Here is a 13,403-nt window from a genome sequence, read left to right on the forward strand (position 1 = left end):
CGAGCGTTGCTAGTGATAAGTGGGGCCACTCCTGCATCTACCCCTTGGCTCCTAAACCACACTGTCCTTGGGGACAGTGCCATATAGAAGTCTCTGACTTCATGATCAGACCACATGGTGGCACCCATTTCTTCAGAGTTTCTCTTGAGCTGATGCTTCACTGTACCCTGAGAAGGCTGTCCACCTCTGAGTGGTGTGGTATGTGGTCCCACCTACTGTGACATGCCCACTCCTGACGCCTGCAGTGTGAAGTGGGCTTCTGGTCAGATGTGGTGACGTATGGGATCCCACTGGGCCAGTTTTGGGGGAACCAGTGCTGCAGGCTGGTGACTCTTATCTTCTCTTTGTCCACTGCTGCTTCTGTGGTGGAATACCTTGCAGTGGGGGTTAACATATGATCGAAAAGTTTTCACTCTATGCCCACTCCCAGGTTTCCTCCCCACATGCCTTTTGTCATACCTCCTTTTCACAGTCTAGTTCCTTTTCTAGTCCTCTGCCCACATAACCAGGCTGTTGATGGCTGCCCATGTATCTTTTCAGCTCAGGCTACTTCTCAGTCCATACAAAGCAGGCTGAACTTGTGGGCTGTTCATAGCCCCACCCATGGGGCACATTTTCTTCTCCATTGTCATTGAGGGTTACCCTGGATATTGTTCTAACCAGCTCTGGTTCATTTTTGGCTTGCACCCCTGTGTCAAGCCGACCTGTCTATGAACTATGCTCAGCTGTATATACAAGCCATTTTTTCATTGTTGGTACAGGGCATGGAGGGCACAAGCAGCCATAGTGGCTGACTTAAAGGTCTAGGTTTTCTGCTCCTATCACTCAGTTGAGCCTTATGCTGTGGTTTGATCTGGGATGTACAGTTTCTATCTCATGATGTATGCTGCTGGTCAACTTAATAACTTGGCTGACAAACTCAGCTCGTAATGGGGAGCCTTGCACACCTGGTCCCTTGTGTTCTGTGGTCTGGACCTGGGCCTGGTAATGCTTGATCAAGAGCTTTTTCAAAGGGCATATAAGTCTCTGCTTCAGTGACATGGCCCTACTTCAGAATCCCAGGGGCATGTATTATATTCTTCCTGTGGAGCTTGCCAGGGGCCCCATTCCATGTCTTTTCCCACGACTGACAACTCTGCACCATCCAGGGTCCACTGGCCATACAGCCTAAGCAGCCAGGCTGCTCACACCATTGCCTGGCCCCACTACAGAGTCCTTTCTTGCTCCAGACCTCTCTCAAAGTTTGCAGCTGCTGTGTTGCCCTGTCTGTAGGCTAGAGCAGTGTCCTAGGACCCCACCTAACAGGCACTGTGCTTCCTGCTTCATGGTGGTGGATGCAAGATATGTTTTTTACTTAGGAGGGGATATCCCAGCATGCCTCTGACCACTGGGTCCCTAGAAACTTCACTGTAGTTGCTAGACTCTGCATCATCACAGGGTTTATCTCCCATACCAAGGAGCATGTGTCTTACCCAGGCCTCCAGTGTGTTAGGTGCCCATCACTTGCTCCTTCCACGAAGTCATCATGGTGTTGTCGATCTCTTGCCTCCTTTATCAGGTCTGGAACTAGTTATCAACAAGGTATCTGGGAAAAGATATGTACAGCTAGCACTGACTTGTGGAGAGAGGCTTCTGCAGCATCTTCTAGCTCACTAGTGTGCTAACCACTCCAGAGGGTCCTGGCATGGCGGTGGGAGGTGTTTGGATCAACATCACCATTGGCGCCCACTGGAAGTCCCTGATCCGTTTTCAGGATTGCAGGTTTTCTTTGCCGTGGCCTGGCATATTAGAGTCCTGCTTTGACTCAACATTCAAATGTTCTGAATTCTGTAACTCTCATAATTGGGTCCTCAGCCTACACTTTGATTGCAGGACATGATGAGGACCACTTTGTACTCAGCAAGAGGGCTCTGAGTTTCCCACACTTAGCTATTAACTGCTTGTTAACGGCTTCTAGTATCTCATTATCTTGTGCAACCTAGCAGTAACAAGCCAGCTCTGCTGTTTCTGTAGGTGTTTTTCTTTCTGTGTTGTCCAAGTGCCTGCATTATTATGCATGCCATGGCATTTCCCTCCACCAGGACATCTTCCAAGTCACTTAACAGTGAAATCTTTGACAGTTGAACATGACTTTGTGACAGGATTATCCGTTCATTGCCTGTGTTTAGGATGGCATCCGTGTCAACCTGTGGAGTGGTATAGAGCAAGTCTAAGTCCCATCTTACAACCTATATTGTTATAGTACTCCTTGCCACCTGAATTAGTCTGAGTCCTTGGATAAAAAGACACTGAGGTGGATTACACCTACAAAGATTTGATTAGGGGAATGCCCGTGTGAAAGGAAATAGAGAGCCAGAAAAGGCTGGAAGAGCCATCAAACTGTGATGCAAGTCTGACCCTTGATGAAGGGGAGAGGAAAGAAGGCTCTAGTCCATGGTGCAGTCTGAGGGAAATTGGGCAAGGCCATTGGGGAGTCCTTGTCTTCCTCTCGTCTGTGCCAGTTTTGGTTATTTCATTCTGGTTTCGCGCTCCAACTGACTTTGTCAGTCTCCGTTTCATGTGGTAGAAGAACCACCACTCTGCTGTTCAAGAGAGCAGCAGCCAGGCTGGATGTCATGGCCCCACTTTCAAATTCCTAGGGAAGGAGCGGCCTGGTTTTAGCTGTCTGGAATCTAGTTCACAGCTATGTGAACCAGGTTGTGTGTCTCTAAACTGAAACATTTCCCAGAAAAGTTGTACAGACTATAGGTTTTAACAGTAACACCTTATATAACCTCTAATAATCCTTAAGTATTTGATTAGCAGTCTTTGATTTTTTTCTTACCCTGTGGAATGACTTCAGAGAAGGATGTGGGTGGGTCACAGGTCTTCCAGTGGAGTAATCGAGAGGCGTACTTGTTGTTGGTGGGTGTTTGGGTTAGTTTATTACCTGTTTGTTTTGTTTCTGCAAAGCCTTTTCAAGAGTAATGACTGACCCAACGTTTTCTCCTCTAGCTATTCTTTGCTGTTCAATGTATTCAGATTAGTATCAGATTAAAATAAAGGCTGTATGGGAAAAAATACATCTGTTAGAGTACTACACACTAAGTCAGAAAGCCATAAAAGTCATTACTAGGTAACTAGAACTTTTAAAAGGAGCTATGAGATCCTTTTTCTAAAACTGTAAATAAAGTAGTCTGTCCTCTCTGTATATTGGCAAGTGTGGGAGCTCTAAATAAAGGTATCGTGATAGCAAGAAATGAAGGCTAGGCTTAATTAGCTATAGCTCAAATACTACAGCAGGCAAAGTGCTCAAGTGAAGGCTGCGCTGAATAGATGTGTGTACGTAGGGCACATGAGGAAGCACCAGGTTGCCAGCACTTGGAGGTGGGGGCGTGGGGACTATGACTAGGGCATGAAGAATAGGTGAGGGAGGTTCAACAGGTTTAGGACCAGCTGGCTTGAATAATTTCAGCAGGCATGGTGTCGTCTCTTGTCTGGTACCTGGCCCTGCATGACTAGGTATGGGGATAGTGGCTCTGAGTGTGAGAGTTCCACAGAGAAGTGGTAGGGATGTGGGCTCCAAACTGGTAGGTTTGCACATAAAAGCCAGCTTGTAATTATGAGTTGTTTACTAGTTCATGGAATTGGCTAGTCCCGAGAGTGGTAGCCCCAGCAGGGTCAGCAGGGCCCCAGATGTGAAAGCATTAGAATCCAGAAGGTAGACATGGTTCACACACTTATAGAGAGTGTCCTTTTGTACTCATATGACATCTTAAGCAAGTCTCCAGGTTAGCACTTTCAGCAAGGCTACCATGAATGCATGTAGCATCCCAGTGCTTAGCATATAATCAGCTGTGGCATAGGAAGGGGATGTCAAATAGGTAAGTAAGGGCCTTTGGCAGGGGTTAGGGTGGGCATAAGAGCAAGCTGCAGGCCTTCTAACTAAGAGTGTCAGAAAAATCCTGTAAATGTTCTCTAGACCCCCAGTGTGGAAAACAGCTCATGCTAGTTCCCGGGTGTGCCATAATGATGGTATGTCTCACGTCAAGGAGAGAGGGGAGAAGGTAGTTACTAGCTTCGGATGTGTTGTGGACATGCTTGTGGGACTTCCGTGTGTATGTGCACAATAGATTCTATCTATTTGAATAGTTCTGAGTATAAAGAAATGTGGGTGGTAGGCTGGGAGATGCTGTGCTGGCATGTTTCTGGGCATGTCAAAGATTAGAAATAAGGGGAAAGGGTGGCATTTCATCCTGGACAAAATGAATGTGGAAAAGGGGAATATTACACACACAATCAGCATTCAGCTCCTAAATCTCATGTTTCTCTCCAACTGTTGAAAAAACCTTCTTTTGAGAAATTACTTAAAAACTAATTCATGCTTATGCCCGTCTTACAAACCAGTGTTACAAGCAGACTGCTGATGAATTCAGAACCCTGTGGTCTGTCCCTTCATTAGCTTCTCTGTGCCATCTTTAGGTGTCCCCCCTACTCCCACCCTGCGATCACTTTGCTTCTTTATGGACATCATGGTTTTTGTTGCTTTCCTTCTAGTTTTCATGGAATGTGTCCCTGCTGATGGGCTTTCAGTATTTTCTTTTCCCGCCTTTTATGTTTTTATTAGGTTTATTAATGATTTTCTTTTTTTTCCTTACAAAGAATTCTGGTTTATTCTATTGTGATTAGTTACCATCCTAATATGTATTCTAATTGATTCTCCAAGAAAGAGTGACAACTCACAGTAAATCTTACACTTTGGCCCAAAGACCTGTATCTCGAACTTACGTATTATAGTGTTCCCTCCTCTGTGTGCACCTCTTCTTTTACATAATTTTAATGTAAACAGTGTTAGCTGTTTTCCTTGGTTCAGCTTTATCTTCAACCAGTCAACTGCTCCTTTTTTATTCCTATAATCACAATAATAATGCACATTATAACAAAATGTAAGATATATTAAAATTACTATAATTGGTTGCAATTTTGAGTATTACTATGTTCCACGCACTGTTCCAAGTAATTATGGATGTAATAACTCAGTAACTCCTCACTTTGTGAGGTAGGTACAGGAAGAAAACTAAAGCACAGGAAGTGATGTGCCCTAGGCAATGTACCTGAGACAATAGTTACAATAATATTCAAATATACAAGTACTGTCAGTGTGTTCAGCCACCACGTTAATGGACATGAGGCAGAAACAGTCAATGAAAACATTGCACAATATACTGGGCACCACTCTTGCTCTCTTCTGCGTCATTTTCCATACTGCCTCTGCCGCAGCGCCCTTTGTGATTTAGCCCTTACTCACCCTTCAGATTTCAGTCTACTACCTCTGCAGTGAGGCTGCCCATGGTTCTTCAGAGATGCCAGCACTCCACTTCCACACGGTTTCAGAACCCCCCGTCCATTAACCTGTGTGGTTGGATAAATGTCTCACTTTCTCACTGAAGTTCCATTGGGGTGCTGTGTCTGTTTTCACTCAACATTGGGTCCTCGTCACCTCACATGCTGCAGGGAATGACAGGTGCTCAAAAAGTATTTCTTGGATGCATGAACAAAGGTATGAAAAAAGGAGGAAGAAAAGCAAAGATCGATTATATACTGACCACATCTGGCTCTTTAGGTACAGTAGACCATTCTGTTACTGTACCAGGTGGAAATAAGTTTTACATCAAGTTACAGACAGCCCAGCTGCAGTGGCTTAAACAGATACGGTGTTACTGTGTCACACGGCAAGAGTTCCAGGTGGGCATTTCGGGCTGGTTTGACTACTAACAGATGTCACTAAGTTTCCTAGGCTTTTCTGTGTTTCTGCTCCTGCAAATTGGGTGATATGACAATCTTGACAAAAGGACAGTTACTGAATTTTCGACTGTGGTATGAGCAGATATCTACTTAAACAAAAAGTTTTATTTTATTTATAATGTACTTTTTAAAAAAGATTTATTTATTTATTTATTTATTTAGGGAGGGAAGGCGGGGAGAGAGAGAGAGAAACATCAATGTGCGGTTGCTGGGGGTTATGGCCTGCAACCCAGGAATGTACCCTGGCTGGGAATCGAACCTGGGACACTTTGGTTCCCAGCCCGCGCTCAATTCACTGAGCTATGCCAGCCAGGGCTTATAATGTACTTTTTGAGGAGAACTGTGAAAGGCATTCCCAGGATAATGTGGAAGACTTTCCTAAAGTATCTGGTGATCCTTCACTGTCTGTTTTTATTCAAGTCTAAGGTATTAAAGCTGATTGGAAACTGTGTATTAGGAGAGATTACCTGGTTGCAATTCAATAGGGGGACACGTTGGCCCAATATTAATAATGTTTGTGGATTTTTTTCTCTTCAAACCTTTTCGGAAGAATGCTCTGGTCTCGTTCAGTGGGGAGTAAAACCGGCCTCCAGTGTTCTGGAAGCCAAGTGGAGAAGGGAGATGGGGGTGTGGAACCTGTCTATTGTATCTTACCATTCAGAATAGACTTCGATTTAATACTCCTGGTTTCAATGCATTGCCTACCCCAGCCTTGAGCTGTGTCTAGTTTCTCAAGTCCCGATCCTTGAATTCACCTTTTCCAGAGGGTAAAACATGCTAGGTGAGGTGGAGGAAGGCCAGACCAAGAAGGGAGAAGGAGTGCATAAATGGATTTTAAATCCATCTGACATCTCCTATTCCTGAGCCTTGTGAGGGAGAGTGAGTGGGCTTCTGTGGCTCAGGTGAGTTTGCTTTGTGTCTCCTTCCATTTGCAGCCTAGATATGTCTTTCGTGTGTCTTAACCTGATCAAGCTCTGCCCAGTTTTAGGGCTCTTGTGTCCTGCTCTTAGTCCTTGTGGGTTTGTGCCTTTTCTCTCTCTTGTCATTTCAGTGGAGAGGGAGGGACAGTGGAGAGGGAGGGAAGGAAAGAATGCATGCATTCATTCACTCATGCTTACCTGGAAATTTTGCATGTATTATTTTTCTATGAAGTAGGATTGTATTGTACATCTGCCTTTGATCTCTATAAAATGTGTTTAAGTTATTTAACATCTTTTGCATACTTAGCTGTTTCTTTCATGTAGAAATGTCAGGATAATGAAAATTCCTGGGAAAGAATCATTTTTCTTGTTGTTGTTTTTTAAATTTACTTATTTATTTTTAGAGAGAGGGGAAGGGAGGAAGAAAGAGAGGGAAAGAAACATCAATGTGTGGTTGCCTCTCATGCGCCCGCTACTGGGGACCTGTCCCACAACCCAGGCATGTGCCCTGACTGGGAATTGAACTGGCGACCCTTTGGTTCGCAGGCTGGTGCTCAATCCACTGAGTCACACCAGCCAGGGCTAAAGAGAATCAATTTTCAAGGGAATAAAAATTTGATTTGTTAAAATGTGCATTGAACCTTTTTAAAAACATGTCTGTTTAATTTTCAGATTTTGAGCCATGCCTTTAGTGAAGAGGAACATCGAACCCCGGCATCTGTGCCGGGGTGCCCTGCCTGAAGGAATTACCAGTGAACTTGAATGTGTAACCAATAGTACCCTTGCTGCTATCATACGCCAATTAAGCAGTCTGAGTAAGTCATCTTATTTCTAGAACAAGTTTTTTTCTGATTACTAATGACATTTTATTAGTTTCAGTATTAGCAAATAGATTTCAGTTAGTTTTGTGCTTGTCCAAAGATGAGACTGTAGTCTACACGTCTCAGTGTGGAATTAACTGTCACCCTCTCTGGTCTTATGACACAAACTTTATGTGATGAAGGCTTAGAGTTATAATAGGCCAATACACAAATTATTAGATGAGACCAAATGAGTTGATATGAAGCAGTGTTACATAATTTTTAAAAGCTTATTAAAGTTAGGATAATATAATTAGTTTCTTAACTCTTTTTGAAGTATCTTGTTAAACTTGGAAAGAACTGTTTTATTTAAAATATAGTAAATTGAGAACTAATTAACACCTGTAGTATGCCTGGCCCAAAGCAGATGCTCAATAAATATTTGCTGATTGAATAATATTCCAAATTAATCAAAGAATAAAGCCAAAAAGTCATTAAGATTTGCTAACTTTAACCTACTAAAAGTTAAAATGCAGCTACTAACTTCCAAATGGAAGTCAAATGTGATTGTTACATAAATACATATCAGATACATAGGTTATATAAATATAAGCAAATACAAGTGCAAGAAAAAAAGGCTTTCTGTTATTTTAATTTTGAATGTTCACATGAAATACCCAAGGACTATTCCATGTTTTAAGACTCAAATGCTTTTTCCTTCAAAGCTCTTTAAAGTTGCAATATTTTTCCCCCTAACTTTTACATTTATATCATCTTGTTTTCTCACTTCATCCCACTCCTTTTTGATTTAGCTCGTGTACACTACTACATTTTGGGTGACAGGTTTTCAAAGTTACATTTTCAGAAACTCTGTTAATAACTAGAAAATCCTACATGAAATCTCACATTGTGGTAGGCTCAGGCACAGGGAATGTTTCCTGAAAAACAGTGTTTTTTTTTAATATTTAAGAAGAAACAGTATGGAAAGATAAGTATTATTTTTAAAGAACTGTACTGTGTTGTTTATTTTATTTTATTTTTTAGTTATTTTATTTTATTTTATTGTTGTTCAAGTACAGTTGTCTCTATTTTCTCTCCACCACTTTCCCCCACCCTACCCACCCCCACCTCCTACCCTCAGTCCTTCCTCCCTTTGGCTTTGTCCATGGGTCCTTTATACATGTTCCTTGATGACCCTTCCCCTTCTTTCCCCTGTTATCCTCCTTCCCCCTCCCCTCTGGTTACTGTCAGTTTGTTCTTTATTTCAGTGTCTTTGGTTCTTTTTTGTTCACTTGTTTGTTTTGTTGATTAGGTTCCACTTATAGGTAAGATCATGTAGTATTTGTCTTTCACTGCCTGGCTTACTTCACTTAGCATAATGCTCTCCAGTTCCATCCATGCTGTTGAAAAGTGTAGTAGCTCCTTCTTACTTTCTGCTACATAGTATTCCATTGTGTAAAGGTACCACAGTTTTTTTATCCACTCACTCACTGATGGACACTTAGGTTGCTTCCAGCACTTGGCTATTGTAAATTGTGCTGCTATGAACATTGGGGTTCATAGGCTCTTCTGAATTAGTGTTTCAGGATTCTTAGGGTATAATCTCCACAGTGGAATTGCTGGGTCACAAGGCAGTTCAACTTTTCAGTTTTCTGAGGAAACTCCATACTCTTTTCCACGGTGGTTGCACCAGTCTGCATTCCCACTAACAGTGCACTAGGGTTCCCTTTTCTCCACAACCTTGTCAGCACTTATTGTTTGCTGATTTGTTTATGATACCTTTTAATATATCTATAATCATTGGCAAAGTCAAAAGTAATTTGGAAGTTACTTAAATGTATCTTACAACAGATTTCTTCTGGAATCTAAACTAATTACAGGTGATTTTTGGTAGTGGTTGTTGATAAAATGTATAAATTTGTATAATTACAGGAAGATACCTTGCAGATTATTGAGAGTAAAATGTTTGTTTGCATTCATATATTTTTGTAAGAATGCTTTAGTCTCCTGTTCTTACTGCTGAAATGTCTATTGACATAAAGAATAAGTGATAAAAATGCACATGAACTGTTAAAGTTTTAATACTTGAGTGTATCTCATGCTGTAATATTCAGTTCAGTGTTATGTTAGTTGTGTTTATGGTGCCCACTTGGCCACCATCTCTTGTAAGTGAAACTAATCACATAGTATGTTTTGTTTCACATAGTCTGTGGTAAGCATAATAATAACAGCCCCCACAAAGAGGTCCACTGCTTAACCCTGAAACCTCGGATATGCAGATAATCTTTGTGGTGCAGCAAGGGGGAATTAAGGTTGTTAATCAGCTAACCTTAAGAGAAGGTGATCCTGGATTGGTCAGATGGTCCCAGTGTCATCAGAGGAGTCCTTTGAATGTGGAAGGAAGAAGTAAAAGAATCAGTGACAGAGAGTTCTGATGTGAGAAAGACTCAATTGTCTGTTGCTGGCTTTGAGATAGAAGAAGAGGCCACAAGCCAAGGAATGCAGGCAGCTTCTGGAAACTGGATTCTCCCCAGAGCCTCCAGAAAGAACACAGCTCTGCCAGCACCTTGATTGCAGACTTCTGATCTCTGGAACTGTAAGATAATACATTTGTGTTGGGGTAGGCCACGAAACTGGTGGTAATTTAATACAGTGGCCATAGGAAACTAAGGTACCACTCTAGCCTTGGTTATGTTTTGTATACAATCCACGGTAACCTCATGTGAGATACTGGTCTCAAGGACATTCAGCAGCAGGTAGGCCGCCTCAGTGGATCTCAGCCCAGTCTCTACCAGAATCAGTTGGGGAGCTTTAAAACAAGAGGCTAGGAATAACTCCAGAGACTGATTGGAGTGTACAACAAAGGTATGGCCTATGAATTAGATACTGTGCATCTAGATTGAAAAGATGAGCTGGATGAGCCTTATTCTCAGGAGATTTGAACTAAGAAACAGTAAATTTGCTAGTTTATTATGGAATCTCTTGCTGAAATGTCATCCAGGACTGCTGCCTGCAAGCCAAAGTTGTGGAGTGGGGCAGAGCTTGAGAAGTCAGAGGAAGCAAGTTGGTGAAGAAAGGCAAAAGAATGTGCAGAGAGAACCTGGAGCTGAACGTGAGAGAGACCACAGGACCCAGTGAGGTACAGAGAACAGAGGGTCTCTGGACCTGCACAGAGAGCCTTTCCAGCTCCCATTCAAGGAGCGTGGGTGTCTTCAGAACAGATCCCCTTCTTCAAGTTCCTTGGGTGCATCTGTACACGGAACCCAAAGAGCCTTACAAAAAGAGGGGCATGGTGAGATATGTGGCAGGGTGATAATTTTGGAAAACTGAGGTACTAAGTTGTTAATTGCTGGTAGAATAGCAAATTACTGATGACCAGTAGTTTATTTATTAGTGTTCATTCACTTAATACCCCTCTCAGTGCAACACACAGAAAATAAAATCAATTCGGTGCATATTTAAAAGTTTAAAAAGCACATGTATTTGACATGAATATGGTCATAAAATAGAAAACATGCAATTATTAGGACCTGCTATAACACTAATACATAATAAATGACATCTGTATTTTGGGCCAATCTTTATTTTTTTTGGAGTCTTCCACTGAGTAGAAACATTATAGGAGATGAGGTAAGTTATATGCAAAATTTTTGTGTGACTTAAAATTGTTAGGAAGAAGAAGAATTTAAAAGAATGCCTTCATGTTATTTTCTAATTTTTAAATTATTCATCAGGTATTTTTAAAGTTCTAGGAATGCATGAATCTGTTATTAAAAGTCTTTCATTTGACTGTTAATTCCCAAGATACTATCAAAACAGAATCTATATTTTTATTCCTTTGAGTATTTGACCATTATTCAGTAGGTCTAGAAATGAATGGGTCATTTTAACCTTTCCCACTTCCCTGCTCACCCTTCCACACCCCTGTTTCTAAAGCCTCCAGATACTTTGACCCCAGACTAGGGGTAGATGATGTCCAATTAAATGATACAGAGAAAGGCTAGAACAAGTGCCATCTTGGGGGAACTTTAAGCATTTGCCTTAACCCTAGACTGGTCATACCTGCCTGAGCTGCAGACTTGCCCTGGAAAATCTCTTGAATAATTAATTAATTCTGTGGTAGGCTAAGGAAGGAAGAGGAGACCAGAAGTCCAGAATGAATTTCTTTGATCTTTTCCAAAAAGGAAGACCAGCAATACAGGCACTGATTCACTAGCTTATTCTGGGGCAGTTCAGGGCGGTGAGGATATAAATGATACAGAAAGCAAGAAAAGAACCTGGGCTTAGATACCAAATAGACCTCTGAACTCCCTACAGCTCTACATAGCTTCTGGGAAATCTATAGGTTTTTTACCAGTTACCAAGTATGACATTCAATTTAGATACTTGACTTTTAAAGGGCCAGAACTTTTGTCAGCATTCGATTTTTACCAGGTTTTTAAGGGATTTGAATCTTTACAATGAGAAAATATTGGTTATTGGTATTGAGTTTAAGTGTAATTATAGAAAGGGGAAATTTGTAATTTGAATAGCCTTATAGTTAAAGAAAAAAGATCAAAATCTTTCAAAGCTTTATCTAATGAAAAAGAAACTAGTCTTTAGTAATTTTCAGATTTTTTTAATTTGAGTATTACTAACTTCTAATATGAATGACTGGGGGAGGGGGACATTTGGAAGGGGTACGAAAGCTACTTTTAAAAACAGTTTTGGATAATAGTGTGTAAAAAAAATCCTTGGTTTTGTAGCCCTGGGATGTTGATTTTTTTTCTTTCAAATAATGACAGTTTAGTGTAGCAAATAACATTTAATCAGGAGTGCTTTTTAAAAATCATTTCCATTGATTAATCTGAATGTTCTTATTCCTATCAACTAGTTGCACAATTTAAATTATACTATTCTCACAATCAAATTTTAGTATAATTTACTTACAAAAGGAAATGGGAACATAGGGCAATTGTACCTAGGATGATACAAGTCCTTTTTTAATAAAATAGGCTGCTTTTACTCCTTTTGTCTTTGTTCTTGTCCTATAGCTATCTTACTTTTCCCCTCCTAAGAAGGCCCCCACGATGTCACAAAGAAAGCCTTTGGTGCATCCCAAGGCTTTTGGTTATATTTAATGGTGCTAATAAGATAATATAGAGAACTTGGGAGAACACAGGAAAACACAAAATTACAACAATTACAAAATTTTCATGAGAGAAAAATCATTAATAATGCTGTGTTTAACTTTATAAAAATGGTATTTCCTTATACATGTGGTTTTGTAGCCTATACTCACTTATATAGTAAACATCTTTGTTGATTCTTCTGATGCATTTTTAATAACTAGAGTTTATAATATAATATTGATATGCCATAATTATTTAACCTTTTTCTTTTACTGTTGGATATATATGAGGGGACAAAAGTAGACTTATAGTTATGAGTACATGAAACACAAGAGTTTATTCTTGTATTATTATTTATTATTGTATTATTTTCAATATGAACAACTGTAAACCTACATTTGCCCACCTCTGTACATTGTTTCTTTATTGGGGGACACTGTCATAAATTTTTGTATCAAGTTGATAGATAAATCTCTGGTTATTTTAGGCAGTTTTTTTAAAAATACTTTTGTTTTATAAGTTATCAAAGTTCCTCAAAAAGAGCAAAAACAATTCTAGCAAGTGGTACAAAATTTAATACTCCATTAATTTTAAATATCCTTCTCTTTTGAAAAAGTTATTTTGATCTTTTTTGTTAATTTTCACATTTCAAGTAGTTGTCTAAATGAGAAAAGCCTGCCCCTGCCCAGGTGGCTAAATTGGTTGGAGCATTGTCCCCTATACCAAAAGGTTGTGGGTTCCATTCCTGGTCAGGGCACATACATAGATTGTGGGTTTGATCCTCTGTT

General features: G+C 40.6%; 1 protein-coding gene across 6 annotated transcripts in view; it reads left to right on the forward strand.

Moving 5' to 3' along the window:
- Positions 1–13,403, forward strand: part of WASF3 (WASP family member 3) — a 160,216-nt gene that overhangs the window by 113,197 nt on the left and 33,616 nt on the right. For 5 of the 6 annotated variants that reach the window (XM_045844873.1, XM_045844878.1, XM_045844874.1 and 2 more), the window contains one exon: positions 7,377–7,519. In XM_045844873.1, the coding sequence (XP_045700829.1) occupies positions 7,387–7,519 (133 nt within the window). In that variant the 5' untranslated portion in view covers positions 7,377–7,386. Of the gene's footprint in view, positions 1–6,570; positions 6,687–7,376; positions 7,520–13,403 lie in introns of those variants that run through there. The other variant, XM_045844876.1, reaches the window with a different exon arrangement.

Source organism: Phyllostomus hastatus, unplaced genomic scaffold (genome assembly GCF_019186645.2).
Source record: "Phyllostomus hastatus isolate PE091 unplaced genomic scaffold, TTU_PhHast_1.1 phas_contig_41, whole genome shotgun sequence".
In the NCBI taxonomy this organism is placed as follows: domain Eukaryota; kingdom Metazoa; phylum Chordata; class Mammalia; order Chiroptera; family Phyllostomidae; genus Phyllostomus; species Phyllostomus hastatus.